At 32.1% G+C, this 25,042-nt stretch overlaps 1 protein-coding gene and 1 non-coding gene across 2 annotated transcripts; both read left to right on the forward strand.

Moving 5' to 3' along the window:
• Window positions 1-9,270: 9,270 nt before the first annotated feature.
• TRNAE-CUC (transfer RNA glutamic acid (anticodon CUC)) lies at window positions 9,271-9,343 on the forward strand. Its single transcript has one exon. It is a non-coding gene; the product is annotated as a tRNA-Glu (tRNA).
• A 5,964-nt stretch (window positions 9,344-15,307) lies between these two features.
• On the forward strand, window positions 15,308-23,489 carry LOC102596011 (probable LRR receptor-like serine/threonine-protein kinase At5g10290). Its single transcript, XM_006353169.2, has 12 exons — window positions 15,308-15,568; window positions 17,059-17,224; window positions 17,420-17,552; window positions 17,686-17,757; window positions 18,980-19,123; window positions 19,221-19,292; window positions 19,380-19,445; window positions 19,916-19,980; window positions 20,123-20,266; window positions 20,722-21,063; window positions 21,723-22,117; window positions 22,908-23,489. Exons 2-12 carry the CDS (start codon window positions 17,158-17,160, stop codon window positions 23,220-23,222), a joined length of 1,815 nt encoding a protein of 604 aa, XP_006353231.1. The 5' UTR covers window positions 15,308-15,568; window positions 17,059-17,157; the 3' UTR covers window positions 23,223-23,489.
• The last annotated feature ends 1,553 nt before the right edge of the window (window positions 23,490-25,042 follow it).

Here is a 25,042-nt window from a genome sequence, read left to right on the forward strand (position 1 = left end):
AAATTGTTTATATTTTAATTGATAATTATAATATCAGAATTGCATGCAATTAGTGGAACACATATACATGTTAAAGTTTCACAAAGTGAAGCAGCCAAAGGAAAATACATGATAAATATATAGTAAGTAATTATAAGCATACTTATTATTCAAAATGGGACAATATGTAAGTAACTATAAACATACTTATTATTCAAAATGGGGCAATATATACCCAAATTTAATTATTTAATTTTGGAGAGATCAAACTTTCTGTATAAACAAAATCATTTTGAAGAATAGATGAATTAATATCATCTAACGGCCACACTCGATTTCTTAATCTAAATGATCCATCAGATGTCCTAAATATACTTCCAATACTTCCATTATTTACGATGTTACAAATTAGTAACACTTCACCATCTGGATACCTATATATTGGCATCCCAATGACAACAAAGCATTTCCCTAACACTGATGCACCCGCATAAGCATAGCATAACTAGGGGTGTTCATGGTTTGGATAAAAATCGATCCAAACCGAAAAATCAAACCAAACCGATTAAATGAATCGATTTAATTTGGGTTTTGGTTTGGTTTGGTTTGGTTTTAGATTGTTAAGAACCGATAGTATTTGGTTTGGTTATGGTTTTGTTCGGAAAAAATTGAAGAAATAACCGAACCGAACCAACAAGTTATATACATAAATTTTATTATTATACATACATAATATATTATATTCATAAACAATTTTAAAGATTTTATATATGTTTCATCAAAATTTACAGGTGAGAACATTTTTCTTTATTGGTTTCATGTATATGAGTGTCTATGGAAATTCTTTGTGGGACTAAAAATGTCATTGCCTCTTCCTTCTATGCCAAAATAGTGAATTTTGAAGTTTTATTCAGTAAATTCAATGATCGAAAGTTCTATAATGCCAGTCATTCTAACTATTTTTTTGTTTGAATGGATTGTTGTTACTTTTTTCACGTTTTGAATGAATTGTTTCTTTTATTTGTATGTACGGCTAATAACCGAATAACCGAATAACCGAACCAAACCAAATCAAAACCGAAAACAACCAAACCGATAAATATATATTATATTTGGTTTGGTTTGGTTTGGTTTGGTTTTGATAATTTTAAAACTGATTAAGTTGGGTTGGACTCAAACCAAACCGTGAACACCCCTACGCATAACTATGGAATGAGTGTATTACATTAGGTATGGCCGTATGGGTATCTCTTCGTACATCTCATTTGAAATATTAAATGAAACTAAAATATACCTCAAATAATAACCTCGTGAAGTTTACTCCAAATCCCGATGAGAAATAAGCCATCGTAACAACAACAAACTCTTGCATTAGTTGTTTAAGAGTTTAAAGGCCAATCGAGTAGTTGTATATCGTTAACAAGTTGAATTGAGGACAAAGATGATGAATGGAAGATAAAAGGATCATCCTTATCATAACCTATTTGGCTAATAAGCACTTTTCGGGAATCGTGATATTTGGCATGATTAAGATGATTCTTCTTGAAGTAAAATTTCGAGATTAATGAATTTCAAGATTTCAAAACACACTTGAATCGAAGAAGAGACTTTACGGGCAGCCTACCAAGAATTTCCTCTTGAACGTCGTGAATATGCATAGCTTCTAAGGAAGAAACAAAAAAAATTGAAATTTTGAAGAAGAAAATAAATAAATTAAGTTTATGGTTAATTAAGGCAGTGATTCTATTTATAATAAAATAATCTTTTTGTCAATTTTTTTTTTTTAAGAATATAAAGTCCTTGTACAAGTAAACTTCGATTTCTAAAAGGATTCATATTTATGTAGCTTTGATCTCTAATCTCTAAAAGGATTCATATGTATGTTGGGCCCGTTTTATTTAACGTGTAAATTTTTTAGGGTAAATTACAAAAATCATATACTTTTAAGGTAAAATTATAATTTATCCCTTAAAAGTTTATAATTACAAAAATTTCTCAAACGGATACAATAATATAAGCGATGATACATTAATCTGATGCGTGAGATACAATAATATAAGCGCTGATACATGCACGAGATACAATAATATAAGCGTTGATACATTAATCTGATGCGCGAGATACAATAATATAAGCGCTGATACATTAATCTGATGAGCGAGATACAATAATATATGCACTGATACACTAATCTGATGCGCGAAAATGAGGGATTTTGGAGATTTGTAAAACTTATAGGGGATAATGGTAATAAGTAAACTAAAAAGTGGATTTCTCTAATTTTTTCAATTTTTTATTTATTTTTTAAAAGATGGAATTAATCAACATTGTGAACCCATACAAAGTTAAAACCTACTAATTAATTTGAAAATTGTGAAATTAGTCGAGGGGCGCAAAAGTTGACCTTAGTCCTAGTGTTGGTGGGCAGAGTTATATGGTATCTCTTGTTCATGGGAGGTACAAATATCCCGTGGAATTCATCACGAAGGCTGACTCGGACTTCACGATCATTAAAAATAAATAAATAAATATATACCTTAATATATATAATATAAATTTTTGAAAGAGAGCATATAATATGATTGTTCCTTATACGTGACCATGAGACCCTAAATAGTCAAATGTATTTATTATTGAAGGCAACTAATTGTAATTGAGGGGAACATGTTGATAAGGAAAAAGAAAGAAATTAATTTGTTGTGATTCTATGTATCATATCTTAAAAAAAAATATTGTGGATCGCATTTCTTATTTGTCCAAGTTGGATAGCCTAGTGTCACATCCCGCCATTTCACGGTCAAATTTTGCACTCTAAGTCTGTGACACTATGGTCCATTTGGGTTCCAACTTAAATCGCAAAAAGCAAAATTTCAAATTTAACACAAAGTATGGTAGCTCCTCTTTTTCTCCTTGGATCCAAGCTGCCATGTCCATGTAGCAACACAGAGTTTTAAGCTTTCAAGCAAAAATCGAAAAATGAAGAATGCCCAAATACCCAAATTCAAATAATTGATCTCCTTAAAAGAAACAGAAGCAAATCCTCTTTCATGGCCTCCACACTATAAGATCCATCTGTTTTTTCATGCAAGCGTCCTCAAGCCATACCATGAGGATAAGGAAGACCCGAGCCGGAACCAGTCGAGACGATCACCCATAACTATCAGTCTCGCACGATCGGGAGATTAAATCTATCATAGACTATCAAGCAAAACGAAAGCGAGGTAAACAAGCCAGCGCTATGTTCCTTGTTCATTGGAAGGGACAAACTCCGAAGGAGGCCACATGGGAGAAATATGAAGACTTATGGCAGTTCAAGGACCGAATCCAGGAGTTCTTGCAACCATAACAATGCATCGCAGTCATCACATCAATAGGTGTGGGAGAGTGTCATGTCCCGCCAATTTGCTAGTCAAATTTTACATCCGGATAGGGGAGGAAGAATCTAGAGTTGTGGAGAGGTTTATGGAGAAATCTAGAACTTCCTAAAGAACTTCAAGAAAGCTTTAGAAATCTCTAGAGTATGTAGAGAATTCTAAAAAGGGACCAAAGTGTAATTATTAGAGGAATATGTAAAGTAAATATTATTTACACTTTAGCCCATAGATAGTAGTATAAATAGAGGGGCCTTCATTTGCAAACCATCACTCACTTGTAAAGCATTCTCCAAGCAAATACAAAGTCATCTTCCCAAAAGCTCTCTAAATCTTTCCAAGTCTTTCTTTACATTCTCTTAGCGATCCAGCTTCAAAAGACTTACTTGAGCTTACAAGAGCGTGAAAGAGTCGTGAGTAAGTTGTCAAGCGTTGCACGAAACATTAGTAAGTCTCTAAGTCCGTGACAACGGCTGTGACAACAACTGCTTGTTCTAAGACTTCTTCCACCATATTATAAGGGATTTTCAGGAGAGGCTCAAAGAATGGAGCAAAGGGACAAGTGTCTGGGTCAAAGTGTTAGTGTCTAAAGTAAGATCAGGTCTTTAGAGAAATAGAGAAATATTGCGTGCAGTGATCAGAACAAAAAGTAAGAACATAATAGAAATCTTTCATAATGTCGTACCTTGTTTGTTGATGATTGTCGGCTTCTTCTTGAGCCGCAACTTTCTGAGTTAGATGTTGCACTTGTTTATACAAGTCATTGATTGTTTTTTCAGCCCCCGTTATAGAGAGTTCTTGGACTTGTTGCTGTAGAATATTGATGATTTCTGTAGAATCGAGTTGTTGCTACGGTTCACTGATCACTTTCCCGGTATCTGTTGAAGAAAGTTGTTCAACTCTGATATTCAGGTCGGTAATGATTTTCCAACATCCCAGAGGGGTCTTGCAGTCTAGTGAATTAGCAGCTTTTAACGTGTCAGTTGTACACAACTTTATAACTTTCTCGATGATTTGGGGGCCTCCATATAGCTTGTGCGCAGCTTCATAATCTTTTATATCTGAGATATGCTTACGGATGAAGCAGTCTTCAGTACAACTTTTTTTTTCTTTGCTTACAAGGACAAGGAGCCATTGTTTTGAGGTGGGATAAAGAGAAGAGAGCCATAATTCACTTTATACTATGTCCAATCAAGCTTAAGTTGTTTTACACTATTTTATGTGTAGAAATAACATTCACTACCTAATTTTTTAATATTATTTTTAAAAAGTAGTTACTATATCCGTATATCTTATAATTATAAAAAGCTATATTTGTTGAATGTGATAAAAGAACGACTTTAAACTCTAATTAATTAGATGATAAAAAAGTGTCATAACTCTTATATTTGTTCTACTTTAATTTAATTAGTGTATAATATTTTCAAAATTAAGAAATTTATTTTAGCTATGATTTTAAGTTTCTTCGTCTACATGCCTGCTGCGTGTTTAAAAAAAAATCTAAAAAACTTTCTTTTGTTCTACTTTAATTTAATTACTGTATAATTTTTTCGAAATTATGAAATTCGTTTTAGCTGTGACTTTTTAGTTTTAAATTCATATTCTTTAGTTGTTGCATTATTTTGAATGTCGGTAATATTTGTTTATATTTTGTAACTACATTGAGTAAAAAATCAACGATTGATAATGAAAAATGACAACGAAAAATACTTTAATTATGGACATTTTAATGGACCTTTTCACATTAAATTTACGCAAACAAAAAGTAATTAACAACTTAAATATCTAAAAAATCATATTAAAATTTAATCAACTTCTAAATTCAACCTATCACATAAATTAAAATAAAAAATACTAAGATATCCCGTCCGTGCTAATACGGACACCTGTGTCTAGTGTATATATATATATATATATATATATATATTAGACTTTTCTGATATGACATTTTTTAGAAACCTCGTGTTTACAAGTATGGCAACTCGATACATAGATACACTTTCAAAATTCTGATCCCTAAATCTTTGCTTTGATATCAAAATTGTCACAATACAATTTCATATTTAGTTGTGACCGATACTCAAATAATTACATTGGGAATTTTGATTTCCTTGATATTATAGGACCCTTAATTCACTTTGTAGACACTTTTAAATAATTATTATCCTACATAATTATGACTTTTTACAACATATATAGTTGAACCAAAATGGATATTTTCAAATTAAAGTTGCCAAAACTTGGTCCAAATATAATGGATTTATTTTAAGAAATTCATTAAATCGATGTAAATTATTAGTTTAAAACCCGGTTACTTAAACGGATTAAAATCGTAAATTCATAAGTTTTAAATTTTGATTTCACCCACTATCCGAACCATTCTCCTACGTGCAATTTTTCATTCAATACTAGTCCTTTTATACCTACACTTTTAACTTCCCATATTTTGGATATGCAAAACATATATATATCATTCCTATTAATTCAACGTTTTACTAGACCCCAATATGACCTATGATTCTCGTGATTACTTGTCGTACAATTTGGGCAATTCCTTTTCAGTCGAGTTCGTCATATAAGTTTGTCTAATACAATTTACATTTTTTGTACGTGTGATTTACAAATTACAGGCTATTACTTAAGAACATGATTATCGGAAAAAAAATTGAGGACAACTCTAAGATACTTCCTTTTTTTGGTAGGACACATTCAAATATCAACTTTCTCTACCATAAGTAACTACGTAAATTTGATTGACTATCTCATGATTTGAATTTTATGAGTTTTTTTGGGATTCGATCACGACTCATTTAATCTCTATACATTGTACATGTGATTCTTAAAATAAAATATATAAAAAATGTATCGTTGCAACAAGGATAGCTTTGTTATAAGATTTATCATCATCACGAGAATTTTAATTACTATTTCTTATTAAAATTCAAACGTTTTTCTTCTCATCACACATGAATTACTACTACCTTTTTTTAGTTTGAAACTTCCAAAAAGAAAATGTCAAAAAGGTTGATTTTTTCAAGAGTCAAAATTCAGCATTATTCTAAGTACCTATATATATGTCCTATCCTAAATTATGTTCTTTCATAAACAACTCTACAAAATTAAAGTCTTGTGAGTTATATCTCTCTCCAAACTTAACGTGTTAGTTTTCCATCATATATATACACGAAGGAGTCAATTCGTTCATAACTCAGTTGATTGTATTTACAAAGTCCTCGATTCTTGTATTCTATTTGATTATTTGAAAAAATAACCAAAAAAATGTCGATTTCGCTTGAAGCGTTGGCTATGATGGGAGATGACTATGTTAAAGATGGAATTAGCTTTGAAGAATATGAAAAATATGAAGAACAAGTGCCACCTTATTTGTTAGTTGATGATCAAGAAGATGAATATGAAAAATTCTTCTCAAAGAAGAAAAATATTTATCAAGAAAATCTTCCTACAAAAAAATTATATGAACATTCTTTTTCTTCTCATCAAGAGTTCCAACCTAAACGTGAAAATAATGATGAACTGTTGGCACTAGTCCTACATTTTATCTCTGTAGAGCGAGGAGAAAAGAGGCTCGAAAAAGGGAAGCAAAAGAAGCCTTTAATTGAAAAGCATATTAATTTTTGGGAAGTCTTGAAAAAGAAGGATCTATCAAGTTTTCTTGAGACTAGTAGGAATAATCATTGTATAATGTCGTCATAACTATTCTTTTTATTATGATTCATATCGTCAATCTCAACTTTTTTGAGACTTGGTGTAGATGTGGTTGTTGTATAGTAGTTCTAGAATCCCAAACTCGAACCATAGTATTCGAACTCAATCTCCTCCACACAACTAGTGAAGAAGGTACAAGGGCACAAAGGTCCAATCCTAACTCGTTTGAGGCTGAGACATAGATATGGTTGTTGTTGTAGTTCTAGAATCCCAAACTCGAACCTATAGTATTCAAACTCAATCTCCTCCACACAACTAGTACTGAAGATGGCATGGGGGGGGGGGATAAAGGTGCTCATCTCGGATTTCTCGATCTTCATTGAAAAATTAGTATTGTATATACGATCAAAATTGTTTTTAATGTATATGTAGTAGATGTTGAATTTTTTTTACTTCTTGATCATGTACTTACTTTTTTATATTTTGAATCCTCTTAATAAAAAATTTTACTGTCATTATATGCAACAAAATTATATATATATACCTAACCAATTGGCACAAAAATCGTACATGGAAGATTAATGAAATATACATTATGTTGTTATGTGCAAAGTATGTTTACACCATAAGTGAAGTTTAAACTTATTATAGTGTCTTAAAAGCCATGCTTTTATATATAGTAATATATGTTACCTTACTTCTCAAGAATATACCTAAATAAATATATATATTGTCCGTATATATAAACCAATATTTCTATGTCATATTTATTCCCATCAAAATGATTGATACATCTTTAATCCATCGTATGAGAATCAATTACTATTCAACGCGATATATACCAACCCACGTATGCACCATGGCTTTTTAATAATAAAACAATGATATCACAACATCAATGATAACCCTTTACGGGAGTGAACCGATAGTGTAAAGATTCTTTTATGTTGTTAGAGTATAAAAGTTGAAAATTTTAACATATACCAACAAACAGACTGACAACAATTTGGGCCAAATTACATGCACTCTTCTCAAAAATCAAAATTATTATACATTTGTAGAAAGGCCCGATTGGTCTATAAGGCCCGTTGGGCTAAACATATTCATCAAAAGGCCCATTTATATTGATGTGTTAATCAAGTGGAAATTTTATAATTAACATATATAAGACTAAGGGAAAACAATAATGTAAAAATTAGGCAAATGACATAGTATAAGAAAGAAATTACTTCCTTTCCCTACTCTTTCATTAATTACCAAAAATCCCTTTTTTTAGTGTTTTTCGGATACATAATATAACAGTGTGGATACTTAATATAGCAGCGCGGATACTTTAATTAATAACGGGCGGATACTTAAATTATTAAGTTGTTAGCAGCACGGATACTTAATTAACGGGCGAATGCATAATATAGCAGCGCGGATACTTTAATTAATAACGGGCGGATACTTAAATTATTAAGTTGTTAGCAGCACGGATACTTAATTAACGGGCGAATGCATAATATAGCAGCGCGGATACTTTAATTAATAACGGGCGGATACTTAAATTATTAAGTTGTTAGCAGCACGGATACTTAATTAACGGGCGAATGCATAATATAGCAGCGCGGATACTTTAATTAATAACGGGCGGATACTTAAATTATTAAGTTGTTAGCAGCACGGATACTTAATTAACGGGCGAATGCATAATATAGCAGCGCGGATACTTTAATTAATAACGGGCGGATACTTAAATTATTAAGTTGTTAGCAGCACGGATACTTAATTAACGGGCGAATGCATAATATAGCAGCGCGGATACTTTAATTAATAAGGGGCGGATACTTAAACTAATAAAGTATCCGGTTAAGTTGAATTGGGGGAAAATAAGGGATTTTTGTATTTTAGTAAAAGAGTAGGGAAATATTGAGAATAGGTAAAGAAGTGTTGTGTATTTAAGTAATTTTTCCAATAATTATTACTAGTTATGACATTATGCTTTATGTTTCAAGTTTTAACATTAAACAATTACGGGCTATAACATTTGTTAAATTAAAACACTTTTCTTGAATTGAGGATATATCGGAAACAACGTGTGGACAATTTTTTTATTTATTACTATTATTATAAGAGATTATCTACATGAAAAAATTAAATATTGATCAGTGAATTACTATACTTGAAATGATAATTGGACTATCGTTTCTTTTTCTCTTTTCAATAAAGACAAGAATAATCTTATTTTTAAAGACCACATAGTATACAACAATCCGTTGTAGTCTAGTTGGTTAGGATACTCGGCTCTCACCCGAGAGACCCGGGTTCAAGTCCCGGCAACGGAAATTCTTTTGTTTTTTTTACGAACCTCCAATGCTGACTGATATAGCTAAAATCTTCGATCCGCACAACCACATGAAATATATATAATTTAGTACAAACACTATACGAATAACCAAAACTTTTTTCTATGAACCTTCAACATTGACTCCTAAAGCTAAAATTATTGATCCGCCTTATGTGTAAAACCACATGACATATAATTAATTTAGTACAAACACTCTATAAGGATTACCAAAACTTAATTACATGAAACACTGAAAAAATTCATCTAAATGATTCTTCTTCTTCTTCTTTTCAGTTAGTGTTCGATATCCATATTGGATTCCAATTAATCCGTATTTGCGCCGAATATGATCCATTTGGGAAAAAACTCCTAGGAAGGATTTTTCTATACTCAGGACAAATCGAAAGTTCTAGTTAAGGAAGAAGCACCCATCGACAAATCCATTGCAATTTTACTTGATTCATTTGAGATTCACTTAATTATAATTATTATCACAAGTCATATTCTTGAATTATGTTAAAACACAATAAAATGGTGAACCAATTTTGCTTCTTTGTTTTCGAAATATATATTATGTTAGGAAAAAACGAATTGTTTTTAATTTGATAAAAACAAAAATAAAACAAATATAATTTCGAAATGGACAATACAAGAGTATTATATGAAAATGTAATTAAGTCATTAATAGATGATTATAACATATAAACAACTAATGTTATTAGAGCATCCAGGCTGTTACCATGTGATTAAAGATGCTAAAGTGATAACATTGTTAAGGATAATGTTCTTTCAAGGTTTGATTCATTGCTAATAATTACGCGTTCCATCAACTTTTATTTGTCCACTTTAAATTTTGTACACTTTTTATGAACTAATATCATCACGATATTCATATTACTTGATATATAGTCAGTCTCATGTCTTGAGAAAAAAGTAATTAATGTCGAGAATAAAATAATTTTTTTTAAAAAGTAATTAATACTGAAAGTACTTACCACTTCACAACAATTGATATTATACCGAACATAAAAAGGACAAATAAACCACAGAAAAAATAATCTACTTATAACTAGACTAGAATTATAATTGGTCGGTCTGCATGCCATGTCCCTAATAATATAAAGATTTTTATATAGTAAATATACTCCATCATGTTGTACTAAAGGTAATTTATGATTTTAGTCAAAAAAATTAATTATTTTATTTTTATTTATATCTTAAGATATAATATCTCTTCATCGTATATTTTCTTTAAATCATAATTTTTCAAGAACAATTACTATTACGAGTAAATTGAAAAATTTTAAAATAACAAAAAATAATTTGAGACATCTAATTGCAATTTTTATTTTTATTTTCAATAAAGAAATCTAACTATTGTGCACGTGTTGAGAACTGTTTTCCTGACTTTTAAATAATTAATTGTTCTGAATATTGTCAGGAAAAAAATGATAATATAAGTAGATGAGAAAACTTTGACTATTATTAGCTGAGGACTGAGGTGCATTAATTCCAGATCTAGTACAAAGAAAAAATCTGTGTGTTTTTATGATTTTAAAAAAAGTATATGTGAGTTTTAATTTATTTAGGTCAAATTCATCGATAGCCTCCTAAAGTTGATACAAAATTTCACTTAGACACCTTAACTAGTTAATATTCATTTTAGACATCTCAGGTAGGATCCCACTGTGTCATTTTGATACTTTTCGCTGACATGACATGATAAGTGTAATGCACCCAAAATCAACGCGTGAAGGGGTACACACCATTGTACATCTATCACACCCATCAAGTTCATATATGCATACATTCATTCTAAACGAGAGGGACTATAATGTATAAATAATACATAGCATTCGTATATGTGCTTCTTTTATAGTTTTATTCCTTTGGAGGCATTGTAATATTAGATACACAATTAAAAAGCATGAAATTGATAACGTACAAATTAAATCTACAACAAAAAAAAATGGAAATCTGAATTTAATAAAAACCCCAAAAAGAAAAAAAGAAAAAGAAGAAATTAGGGGTAAAGAGGAGCCGCCAGAAAAGTTTGGAAGAATGAGGAAGAAGGGGTGGGATAGTTTGGTGGGGTTTTAGAAACTAAATGCTTTTATTTATTATTTTTGGCTAAAAATTAATTTTTCCTTATAATGTATTTTTAAAGTATTATTTTGTACTTAAATATCACGTGTCTTTCCTTAATTAGCCATTATATTACAATATTCGCGAGTGTGTTACACGCACAGTGTAATTTTAGCGGATTGTCAAAAAAGTGTCAAACTAACACAAAGGGATCCTACATGATGTGTCTAAAATGAACATCATCCAGTTAAGGTGTCTAAGTGAAACTTCGTGTCAACTTTAGGAAGCCACCGATGGATTTGGCCATTTATTTATGATGTTTGATATATATATTATTTCAAGAGCACTAGTCATCGCTAGTTATTCACTGTTTTTTATGTTTGAATTATATCTTTAGTTTTTCAATATGTCTTTTGCATGCTATTTTCTACGTCTTAAGAAAAAATCTTTACTTGAATTCATGTCAAGTCTCGAGTTTCTGATCAATATTTTTGTTTATGATGTTCAAACGATGGATTTGATGCAATTTAAATTAACTAGCAATAATGACATAGCGTATAATTCAATAACTTTCCGAAGGACAAAATAAAATCTTTAATTTCCGAATAAGAACAAAAAATTGAAATGAATTAGGTTCAATATACTTGCCCCATTATATTTTTGGAAAAAAATAATGAAATGAACACTTCTCATTCTTTGAAAATGACATAATACCAAATTCATTGCAAAAGAAGATAATATAAATTGTAATAGTCTTAAATACCCAACCATAAGTTTTCTTCCCTTTTTTTTTTTTTTTTTGTCTTTTTATATGAATTTATAAAAACCTAATCATTCTGTCACTTCTTTTAATTTGTTATGGTTTTTCAAACGATATTTGAAACTCATATATATGAAACATAATTAAATTTAAATTTTCATATTATAGAACTCATTTATAAAAATGACGTATCCTCCTTAAACCCCGTTCATAAGATTACATCAGATATATTATTGGTGATGATGTTAAAGCACATCATTATCATATTTGGCAAGAAAACAATATCACTTATTAAAATAAAAGAAAAAACTAACAATTTTGACTGGCACATTATGGCTTGCTCTTTGACAATTTGATTGGTTAAAAAATTGATGGAGAATTTTATGTCATAATTATGTTGATTGCTTGAGTGTAGTGGATACTTATTTATTATGTTAGATGTTAAAAGTTATAATGATCCATTCTTTTGTTAGGTAGCATTTAAAAACAACATATTTTTATAATCAAGTTTTCTTTCTATTTGTTGACATGTTGGACCCATTTGCCTAACACTAACATTTTTTCGGATTTTGGGAAGCGATAAGTATTCCTTCATTTTTAATCGAAGGTTTGGAATTCGAGTATTTTTGTTAGAGAGTGTTTTATCCTTCAATATGAAACTTTTCGACACAAATTTAAATTTAGTCGGACTCCAATATAGATCACTGACACAGGATGAAAAAAACAATTTCTAAGATTTTATTTTGATCTCAAGTAGAAATATTTATAGTTTATATAAAATATTTATTCGCATCAAGTGTTTATAATAAATCAAGTAAGATACATGTCTTGAATATAAATTTATCATTATTACTTTATATTATGGCTCTTACAACATGTTTGATCAAACATATTAACTCTTTCAGATAAATATTTTTTTGTAAATTTAATAAATATGTTTAGCTTTTTGAAAGCAGGGTAAATATCTATTTAAATTAAATTATTGATTTAATGAAAATATCGAGTACAAATAAATATTACTTATTATTTTTTTTAAAAGAGAGGATGATCTATACTTGAGTGATTTCTAAGTTATCTTGTGAAAGTTAATGAGATAATTATATAATGTCAGATGAAGAATCAATAAATTATGATATGGTCCAAGTGGTCAAAGATTTAATTTATTCAACATTTTATGAATTCTTTATTTAATTTATTTTCTAGTCAAACTCACTCCTTTTTTTAAGTTACATCTTGTGAAAGTTAATGAGATAATTATATAATGTCAGATGAAGAATCAATAAACTATGATATGGCCCAAGTGGTCAAAGATTTAATTTATTCAATATTTTTGGAATTCTTTAATTTATTTTCTAGTCAAACTCACTCCTATTTTTAAGTTACATAAAAGTTAAAGTGCCAATCTACATGCATTACTAGTCGTTTTTAAAAATAGTTATCTCAAATTATTTTTTAATTTTAAAAGTTCAAAATATATATATTTTTCATTTTATTACTATCAGTTATTGTTCTTGAATATTACAAACACCTTATTTATTGTGTGATATTGTGACTATTCAAATAACTAATAAAGGGTAAAAAAGTTGATTATAAAAATATTAATTACTCTAAATTTTTTGAAAATAGTTGTAATATTCTCTATAGTGAGTTCATGTTATATATATAATTTTTTGGAAGAGTAATGCTAAATGGCCAGAAAATTTGGCCTGAAATTTTAAAAAACTATAATATTTTTTTAAATTTTTAAATAAATTGATCTTTTTTTTCATATTTTAGTTAAAAGGTATTAAAGTTAAAAGGGTAAAAATATTTAAAAAGGTAAAATAACATAGGTAAAATACCATTCTGGCTAAATTTTGGCCAAATTTTCTGATCAAAAGAATTTTTCTTTTTAAAAAATAAAATAAAATACTATTACCATCTAAATCAACATAAGTTTCTTGACCCAAAAATGTTAAAAATGCAATTGGATTGTGCAATTAATTGACTTTTTGCAAACTCCAAAAAGTCTTGAAAAAGACATCCAAATTTTAGTTTATTTACAACTTTGGAATTTGTAGTTTTAATAGTGAAGTTTTTGCCACTTTTACAACTAATTTGATACTCTTTTTTATGCTTTAATTCAACTTGGAATTCTATTTAGTGACTCAAATAGAATTTCATTCTACATTTTATTTTATTTTTTTGATACAAAGAGTTTTATTCTTCATTCCATAAGACATTAATTGACTAATAAAAACTTTGGATGCTCCTTTTTTTTTAAAGTTCATATAACTTTTTTCCTTTTTTGAAGTGGAAGAAATTTTTAATAAAATAAAATAACTAAAAATTAGGGACCCTCCATTCAGAAAGATCTTTTTTGTTTTCACTATAACCCTACTATTTTTATCTTGACCATTTATGTTATGGAAGATATCTAATTCATCCCTTGAACCTAAAAACAATCTACTAATTTTATTTTTTTTATTTCTCAAACCTAAAAATAATCTATTAAAGATTTTTCGATTTTGTTATGGTATTTTTCTTTTCTTGAATATTATTGATCTATCGCGAAATAACTATAAAATCTACAATGATTCTGGTTAACTTGGATGTTCCTAGAGTAAGAAAATATCTTTCAAAAATAAAATCAAAATTAAGAGTAAAAAAAATGAAATTTTAAAGTTAAATTATTTTCATTTGTAGAAATATGACACCTTTTTTTTTGTACAGATTAAAAAAAAAAATACCATATAAATTAAAACAAAAAGAAGACAAATTTCATACCTTGAGCTTGAAGCCTTAAATTCACATTTTTTTCCAGTTAAAATCGGAAATATCTCAATCATCCCACGACAGTCCATGATTAACCCCATTATTATTATTTTTTATTTGATTTTCTACTCGATGTTTAGAGTACACATTAAAATCAAATACTCCCAACAAAATTTTCTCCGTACTTGGACTCGATTAATACCATTATGTTTCACTAGGGAACACCAAATATCTTTCCATTTACTGATACCCCGTAGGCCCTTCTTCAATCTTCGCATTTACCAGCAAAAATGAAAGGAAAAAGAATCAGTGGGGTCCATTTCCAGTTAGCGACAATGGGTAGGGGTGGGGGTAACTAAGAAATACTGCTGTGAGTGACAGGAAGAGAAGACTTAAACGTAGTAATAATTGCAGTATGCAAAAGAGAGAACCTTTCTTGAACTTCTTCTCCATTGACTACTACTTTTTTACAGCACAACAAAGAACAGCTTTTATTTGTGTTTTTTTCTTCAAGATTTGCTTTGTAAAGCTTATTTTTTTGCTTAATTCAAAGTAAAGTTTCAATCTTTGGTTCAAACTCTGCTCTTTCTTTCACAGCCTAAAAAGATTGGTGCTTGCTTAAAGGTACTTAACTTACTCAGCTCTTGTTTTTGTTTTGTTCTGTTTTTGTTTTCAGATTCTGTCATTTACTGTTATTTGTTTGGTGTATTGAGAATGGTGTTTTGACTTTAGATATGGTGGGTTTGTCTTTTCTGATTTGACTTGACATATGGAAGCAAAAAAGTGAACTTTTTTCTTGGAAAAATTTGTTCTTGATGGATTTTGTGAATTTGTGGATGTGGGGTTCTTTTCTTTTTGGGTGGAGAGGGGAGTTGCTAATTGTTTGTTTTTTGTGATACATATGTGAAATAGAAGGAGGTCAAGTTTAAATTGTTAACCATAGGCAAGGGGCATAGTTGATTTCGGATATGGTCTCTCGACTAATAGTTATTATGTCAGAAAGTTCCTTTCTTTGTCGAAGAAAATTGGAGTCAAGAGGAAAGACTTTATGAGATAACAACGGTTAGTTGAGTGACCATGTGAGAAATCAAACCAAAAGGGACAGTGGAAAAAAGAATGAACTTGGATTTTTGTGAGTCTGGTTAAGTTTTAGGAATTACAATGGTTGAGAAGGAGATTTGAATATGTACACAGTCAGTGTTTTAGCTACAACAACCTTTGTTGTTTCATTTGTTGGAGTTTCTTTTGAAGAACTTGTGTCTTTCTCCTTAATAAGTTACTGAAAGTTTTTTGTAATAGTTCATTACTCACTTGATGTATTTTGAGAAAATGGGGGAATTATATATCAGTTTTGTTATATCTTCAAAGAATTTCTTGTGGTTATCTGATAGACATAACCAATAGACATTCAAAGAGTTGCTGGCGAAAACATCTGGTTTTTGTTAAAGAAAAGGATAGGTTTGTCGGTTGTTTGAAAGTTGTGGATCAATTCTTCCTTTGGATGGTTGACATTATTGGTAGTAGCTGAAATATTGTTTGGATGGAGAAGACGAGTGTTTAGTTGTTCTTTCAACTCCTAATAGCTTTTACGATTCTGCAATACTGCTACAGTTTGCTTATATGGGGTTTGCAGTTCGAAGTACGTCGTTGCATGCTTTACATTATTAATAGAGGGCATTATGTAATGCTGTATTATGCTTTTCATGTGATTGATCTATATCATCAACCACTACCATCTTCTTCTTGTTCTTTGTACTTCAATTATCGCACTTTCTTTGGTGTAGTTACTGGTCCTTTTCTTAGAATGCTTTGTCATACTTTCTATAGTATTTTGCTATGATCCCTTCACTTCAGTTATTTCTTTTTCGATCTGCTTTGATATACTTTTCCTTGAGCCGAGGGTCTTTTGGAGACTGCCTCTCTACCTCTATGAGGTAGGGCTAAGGTCTGCATACACTCTTGACTCTACCCTCTCCTCATTTGTGGTATTACACTGGGTATGTTGTTGTTGTTCTTGCATCAAATATCTCTTTTACATATTTAATTAGGCTTAGCTGTTCTCCTTGAGGTTATACTAATTTTGATCGTAGTAACCTTTCTAATATATTATGCAGAACTGCCATTTGTCATTACCAAGGAAGATAGTGCTTTATGTTACAGTGATGAAGGGGAACAGGTTTACTTGATCTATAGAATTGAACAGCAACTGCAATATGGAACTGTTCCTTGCAATTCTGATATTAGCATGTCTCTACTCATCTGTCTCACCTGATCAGCAGGGTACACATTTCTCCCATTTTCTACTTTAGCAAACTAACAAAGAGATGCCCTTAGCTGTCTTTAGTCTTTTATCTATTCAAAGGTATAAATAAAAATTTAGAGGGGTTAGATAATTTTGCTTGTGCTGACTTAATGTTGTCTGTATTCTGCTCGTAAAGTAGTGTGACATTCGTTATTTTGTAATCTCTTGATCAGGAGATGCACTGTTTGCATTGAAGAGTTCACTAAATGCTTCAAATGATCAACTTTCTGATTGGAATCAGAATCAAGTTAATCCATGCACTTGGTCAAAGATAACTTGTGACGATAACAGCAATGTCTTGATGGTGTAAGTTGAAGTTACTTTGCGAGCCATATTGATCACCATGTACATGATAAAATTATGGTCCCAAACACTTGAAAAGTTGGTTAACTACCATTCTGAAATCCTATATTTAATGTTGTCTGTGCTTTATTTGCAGGTCGTTGTCAAATATGGGGTTCACTGGCACTTTAACTCCAAGATTAGGTGTTCTAGTGCATCTTAATACTCTGTACGTATAGAGAATTTGTGGAATTATTTTCAATTGAATGCTAATGTGTATCTATGATGTACTTATAGAGATCAGGTGTGCACTTTAATCATAACGTCAGTAGATAAATCACTCCATTTACGAAAACTAGGTAAGTGTGATCAACTGAAACAAACAAAAACATACCAGTGTAATCCAACAAGTGGGATCTGGGGAGGGTAGATTTTGCTTGTGCTGACTTTAGGTTGTCTCTGTACTGTTCGTAAAGTAGTGTGTCATTCGTTATTTTGTAATCTCTGACCTTTGATTTGGATGATAATTTTGAGTTTCTTGTTCTTAGGGGAGGAAATAACATTGAACTTTCAATTTGAAACCATTGTGGAAAATGTGATGGTGAAATAAAAATATGGTTTGTTAGGTTATGTGCTGTCAATTTTCTGCTGAATGCCTCTCAAAGTGAGAGAGTCTTTCCATTATATAGAGAGCATAAATATTACACATCCCTATAGATCCGTCATTCCTATCCCTAAAGATCAGCTATTCTATCTCTACAAATCTGCTATTCAATCCCTCTAAATTTGCTTTGCTATCCCTCCAACTCAACTATTCTATCACAATATTTATTCCTCTGATTCTACAACAAATCTATATGATAATACTAATTCATATCACTATATAATTACATTAATATATACAATTATCCATCATGCTAACATGTGCTACTCTAGAAGTCTATATTTATCGATTTCCTTCATCAAGCTGATATTAATCTACTCATGATATTGGCACATTACTAACTGCTCTTGTTTGGGGACTGGTGATTGCTTGTATCTTTGCCCGTGCATGGTTTGGGATCTTAGCCTTTTCCGATTGTACTACTTTCCTACCCACACAAGCATGTGTAGAAATCTACTCGCAATTTTGGTTCTCAATATTCCAACTAAAGAGTAGTATTCTTTTAAGTTAATAATTAGGAAACGACATTCTTGAGTGTTTGGTCATGCTTTTGCCAGAGTGTTGGATATTTCATCTTCATTTCTTGTCCGTTATCACATTATTCTCGTAGTGCCTCTGATAAGCATTCTAAGGTCATAACTGGTAACATTTTCTAAGATCTCCTAAAAATAAGTTTTCATCCTTGTCTGTAGGAAGTTCTACTTTAGTGAGATCTGTGAACTCATCAATTTTCTTGTCCTTAGTTGTGTTATGTATTGAACTGACTGGGCGGTCAATATCCTGGCAGTTCTTTGCAAGGAAATGGAATAACTGGTAAAATTCCTGAAGCATTAGGAAATTTAACCAGCTTGACCATGTTGGATCTGGAAAAAAACAGTTTGTCAGGAGAAATACCAGCTTCCCTAGGCAATCTAAAAAAGCTTCAATTTCTGTAAGTAATATTATTTCATTGATTATTGTTTTTTTTAAAACTGAGTTTTACATTTGGTGTTTGACTTGGGAGTCTATTATAATGTTTCTTTGAATAGGTTTTTGAGTCAAAACAATCTGTCTGGGACTATCCCTGAGTCACTTTCAGGCCTTCCCAACTTGATTAACCTGTAAGTGATTCCTTTAGCCTGATCTTTAATGTGCTTACAACGTGTGCCAAGTGATATTGACCTGACCCGGTGATATCTCTTTTCCAGTCAGCTTGCATTAAATGATCTTACTGGAAAAGTTCCTGACAGTTTGTTCCAAGTCCCGAAATACAAGTATGCAGATCTCAATTCTTGCATTGTTTAATTTGATGATAGATTGAAGCTGCTTAATAATTTGAACATTTTAAAAAGGTATAATACATAAATAGACACTCAAACTTAGTCTCAACTGGCAAGTAAGCGCTCCCAACTTTGAGCGAGGACATCTAGACACCTCAACTTGGTCTCAACTGACAACTACACACTCTAACTCGTCCCCACTGTGTCTAGTGGACACCTGATGCTGACGTGGCATCTAAATTTTGGTGGTGTCTTGATGATCTTTTTGTAAGTTGGAGTGTTCAACTGACACAATGAAGACGAGTTGAGGTACCTAGATATGCATACTCAGTTGGAGTGTTTACTTTCAAGCTGAAGCCAAGTTTGAATGTATGTGTATGTATTATGCCCTTTTTATAATAGCCCCTGCCTCTTTTGCATGGGTCAGAACTGTTGATATTAGTTTAACTCAGTTTGCCTACTAGTTTTTCAGAGAACCATTTGAATTGTGGCTTAAACTTCAGTCGTCGTTGTGTATCTGACAGTGAAGGTAATTAATTGAAAGAGCAAATACCACATTTTTGAACTACAAGTATTTACCTTAGAAGTTAGACGTTGCCGGATATGTTTGGCAGTTGGCTGGTTTATGCACCCTGGTACAATTCTAAATTCTAAAGTTGATATTCTGGCAGGTTCTCCCAGTAAATCAAAGACTGGTCTCGTAATTGGTATCGTTGGTGGATTTCTTGGAATTATCCTTCTTGGGGGATTAATGTTATTTTTCTGGCGGGGGAGGCACAAAGGCTACAAACGTGAAATCTATGTTGATGTTCCAGGTCCTTATCACCTGTTTTACACAGTATTAACTTCAATATGTGTTTGTTAGCTCATCAAAGAAATACTCCCTCCATTTCAATTTGTTTGTCTTGCTTGCTTTTTTAGCTCGTTTAAAAAGAATGCCCCTTTCCCTTTTTGGCTACTCTTCAATTTCAACTTTTCACGGGGCATGTTTAGGACCACAAGATTCAAAAGTCTAATTTACTTTTTTAAACTCCATGCCAAGTCAAAACAAAACAAACAAATTGAAACGGTGGGAGTATGTGTTAGCTCTCCTGAAAAAAAAAGAAAGAAGAAGGCTGAAGTAGTTACCTATTGCTACATTTCTTTGTTCCATCTTACATTGGAGACTAGATTTTTTATGAGCATTACTTTAGTTCACTTGCAGTGTAAGATGGTATAGGTCCATTGAGTATGTTGTGACGTTTTTCTTGTGTCTGTTCGGTGTGCCCAGGTGAGGTTGACAGACGAATTCCATTTGGTCAATTGAGGAGATTCGCATGGAGGGAATTGCAACTCGCTACTGATAACTTTAGTGAAAAGAATGTTCTTGGACAGGGAGGTTTTGGCAAGGTTTATAAAGGAGTGCTCAGTGACAGCACTAAAGTTGCTGTGAAACGCTTAACTGACTATGAGAGTCCTGGGGGAGATGCTGCATTTCAGCGTGAAGTTGAGATGATTAGTGTTGCTGTTCATAGAAATCTTTTGCGGCTTATAGGATTTTGCACCACACCGACTGAACGCTTGCTAGTGTACCCGTATATGCAGAACCTAAGTGTTGCCTATCGTCTACGAGGTACTTATTTTTCCACAATAGTGCTTAGATCTTGGTTTGCAGTTTTCCCAAGGCTTTCCTTGTTCATCTCAATATCAAATTTTCCTGGGATCACTTATTTCTTTTGCTCCAAACTCAGCTGAATTTCTATAGAAGTCTGGAATTTGATGGTCAAATGCTTATGTCAATAGTCTAACTGTCTAATAGCCTATTTGGCCAAGCTTCTAAAATCAGCTTATTTTGATTTTAGGCTATTAGACTCCTATCAAAGGTCTAATCACCTACTTTTTCCTAGTGATCTTTAGTAGAGTAGACAAGTTGAACAGATAATAAAGGAGGGTATTTGCGTAGGTACTCGTATTCCTAATATTCTTAGAAGTGTGTGAGTTCTTGAAAATTTGGTTCTCTTCAGTCTTCAAGAGCCATAGTTGGATTGTACCTCGTCACGAGGGAACTTCCATCACGTATGAATTGACCGATATCCATAATGAGAGCTTAAATGAGTTCATGAATTCATTCTTGCGCATTCATCATTCCCCCCGAGGTGACTTTTTTGAAAACCTTGCATGAATTGAAGATGACACATGCAGTAGTCGGTCAAACTTTAAAATTCAGCATTTATCTCCCAGAGATGATGAGATTTTGGTGGCTTCTTATTTGTAGTATTTTGTTAAATGCAGAACTTAAACCTGGGGAGTCTGTTTTAATTTGGCCAACCAGAAAGCGTGTGGCACTGGGCACTGCACGTGGACTTGAATACCTGCACGAACACTGTAATCCAAAAATTATTCACCGTGATGTTAAAGCAGCCAATGTTTTACTGGATGAAGATTTCGAGGCTGTAGTTGGTGATTTTGGCCTGGCAAAGTTAGTTGATGTTAGGAAAACCAACGTGACAACGCAAGTTCGGGGTACTATGGGCCATATAGCTCCTGAATACTTGTCCACTGGGAAATCATCAGAAAAAACTGATGTTTTTGGATATGGAATCACGCTTTTGGAGATTGTAACTGGTCAACGCGCTATAGACTTCTCACGCCTAGAAGAAGAAGATGATGTCTTGTTACTTGACCATGTGAGTGTACATAACTCAACGACTGATATTAACTTGTGATTCTATTGGTCTGCATATTACTTTTAACGTGTCCTCTAAAATTATTCAGTTTCTTCTAAGTTTATTTTTTTATCTTATACTTTCACTCTTCTCGAAGCTGCATATTGGTGGATGGCTCATTGTCCATCACAAGACATTCTCATGAATTATATACGTAGTTCTTCTTTTTTATGTTGCTTTCTTGGTATATGTTGTAATTTTATATTCAACAGGAAGGAGGGACAAAAAAGAAGTTTCATTTTCCATATAGCACTCTTACGCAAATTCTTTTGCATGTCAAACATAGGTCTTAATACTCAGCCTCTTTTGTCGGATACCCTTTTTAGGTGTAAAGTAAATTAGTGAAAAAAGGTGAAATAACATTGAGAGGACGCAAAATTTCTTAATTAGGGTAGAAGGATAGTAGATAGTGCATTTTCTCGCTATCCGTCCATTCTAGTAGTTGTAGTAGTGCTCCTTTAGTTTCTTGTCCTATGTTTTTTGTTACCATCTGTTGTTTCTTGTATTTCGCTTGTCGTATTATTTTGATGTAGTTATTGTTCAGCATGCTTTGCTATGCTTTCACATCCATTACTTTTTCTGGACTGCTTTTGTTTGTTTTTCCTTGAGCCGAGGGTCTATCGGAGACAACCTCTCTATTCTGAGGTAGGGGTAAGGTCTCTATGTAGACTCTATCCTCCCAGATTCCACTTTGTGGGAGTACATTGGGTATGTTGTTGGTTACTGAATGGCTGCATGTGTCATCTTGAAGGTCAAAAAACTGCAAAGGGAGAAAAGGTTGGATGCTATTGTCGACCGCAACCTACATAAGAACTATAACATGGATGAAGTAGAGATGATGATTCAAGTTGCGTTGCTGTGTACTCAAGGATCACCAGAGGATCGTCCAGCAATGTCAGAGGTAGTACGAATGCTTGAAGGAGAAGGACTTGCTGAGCGGTGGGAAGAGTGGCAGCATGTCGAAGTTACACGTAGGCAAGAATACGAGAGATTACAACGACGATTTGATTGGGGCGAAGATTCAATCTATAATCAAGATGCAGTTGAACTGTCTGGTGGAAGATAACAAAATCTGTATCTCCAAACAAGTACATAATTTCCTGTAATAGTCTCTCCTTGATACATATAACTTGTCGCTAAGTGGCAATCATTCCACGTTTTCATATTGCTTGTGTCATATCTTGATTGTATTGTTTTTCGTATGCTTCTCTTATTTAATCGATTTTTTCCCTGTATGATTGGCCTGTGCAGCGACATAATATATATCGACTTTCTTTTTGTTTCAATTGTAACATCAATCTTTGTTATAGTGATTTGAGTTTTGCTCTATCTGGATTCTGGAGGTCTCTAGTATTCTTCGTATTCTACGATACATTAACACTATGAATGCATCACACACAGAATTGACCAGTAAATTATTTGTTTTTTCGTCTTTGTTGGTATCTGCAGGGAAAAGGCTTCATTTGTGCTATGGTAAGTGACGATTTATATAATACGCAGTATTTATGTATTGCTTTCATACATTCATTGTTGAACGATTATGCTTTCCTGGAACAATTCACATCCTTTGGTAGTGTGATTACATCACAAGGAAAACTAATCCTATTGTGAAGGTTCATGTTACTCGGACTTTTCAAAAATGCTAGCAGGTGTGTGTCGGATCCTCCAAAGTTAGTTCATTTCTGGAGGATCCAACACAGGTACAACAACATTTTTGGAGAGTCCGAGCAACATAGTATGAAGGTACTATTACCTTTAATGACATGTACATCTTTCATGTACAAGACTTGAATCTGACTTTACATTTGCAGATGCTGTGGCTTCAGCTTGAACGTTGATATTTGCCCGTCTCCTTGCTAGTCCTCCTAACCATTGCCCATGATCATGATTCCCTCCCTCACTTTCATCAGCAAGAAGGTACTGTGGTATCCTTTCCGAGCTCCTCTGATTCGTATTAGTATCTTCAAAATGAACGGTGCACTTCATGTAATCTGCACCCGACATAGCAAGAGCATCAATTGACATAGCTTCAAACTCTCTTTTTTTCTCTCGTCAAGGTCTAAAGTCTTCAAAATAAGGTAAGTTGTTTGACATTGATGAAGCATATTTATACTCATTCCGCCCTTAACATATCTCGTGCATTGTTGTTCTTTCCATTTTCGATATAAAATTCTGACATGTGAAAGAAGTTATAGCAGCCTAGACACTTTGTCATACACATAGAACATATGAATTCGTTGATACATCCGTGACTCGAGTTGCTTTTTTCACTTTTTCCACTGGGAATTTAATGGTTTTGTGGACACACTTTTTCTACGTCTTAGAGAAGATATTTGTTCTTATGATACAGTTATGTCCATTGAATGTATGAAGAGTTTATATTACCAGTTGATATAGGGAATATATATGTGGTGATGAAGAGATTATAGTAAAAGGGAGATGAACAATATACTTTTTGTAATTTTTGGATTGTGATTTTGTTTGGATAAGTTCCAAAAAGTGCAAAAGTGACTTCCCTTTTGAAATGTTTCGGTTTATGTGGCGGTGTTCGATTGGAGATGGAATTTATTAAAGTTTTTTAAAAAAAATATAGAAATGTATTATTTTTGGAACGGGCGAATTTATGCTGAGCGAGGCAAAATTTCAGTTTCAAAATCTACAAGTTATGTCGTAAAAGACAACTTAATTCCTACAAAACTTGTGTCAAACGAGGCAAAAGATGTTGAGTGAACTAGGTCATAGAATACACAACTTATGTTGCATAACTAAATTTTTACATAACTTATATCGAGTGAGGTAATAGTTCTCTCAACTTATGCTGAGCGAATTACTTGGTCCACAATTTTTATTAGTATGAGCAGTAGAGACAAACCAGAAATAGGAGCA

The sequence above is a fragment of the Solanum tuberosum genome, unplaced genomic scaffold (genome assembly GCF_000226075.1).
Source record: "Solanum tuberosum cultivar DM 1-3 516 R44 unplaced genomic scaffold, SolTub_3.0 scf00152, whole genome shotgun sequence".
NCBI classification, from domain to species: domain Eukaryota; kingdom Viridiplantae; phylum Streptophyta; class Magnoliopsida; order Solanales; family Solanaceae; genus Solanum; species Solanum tuberosum.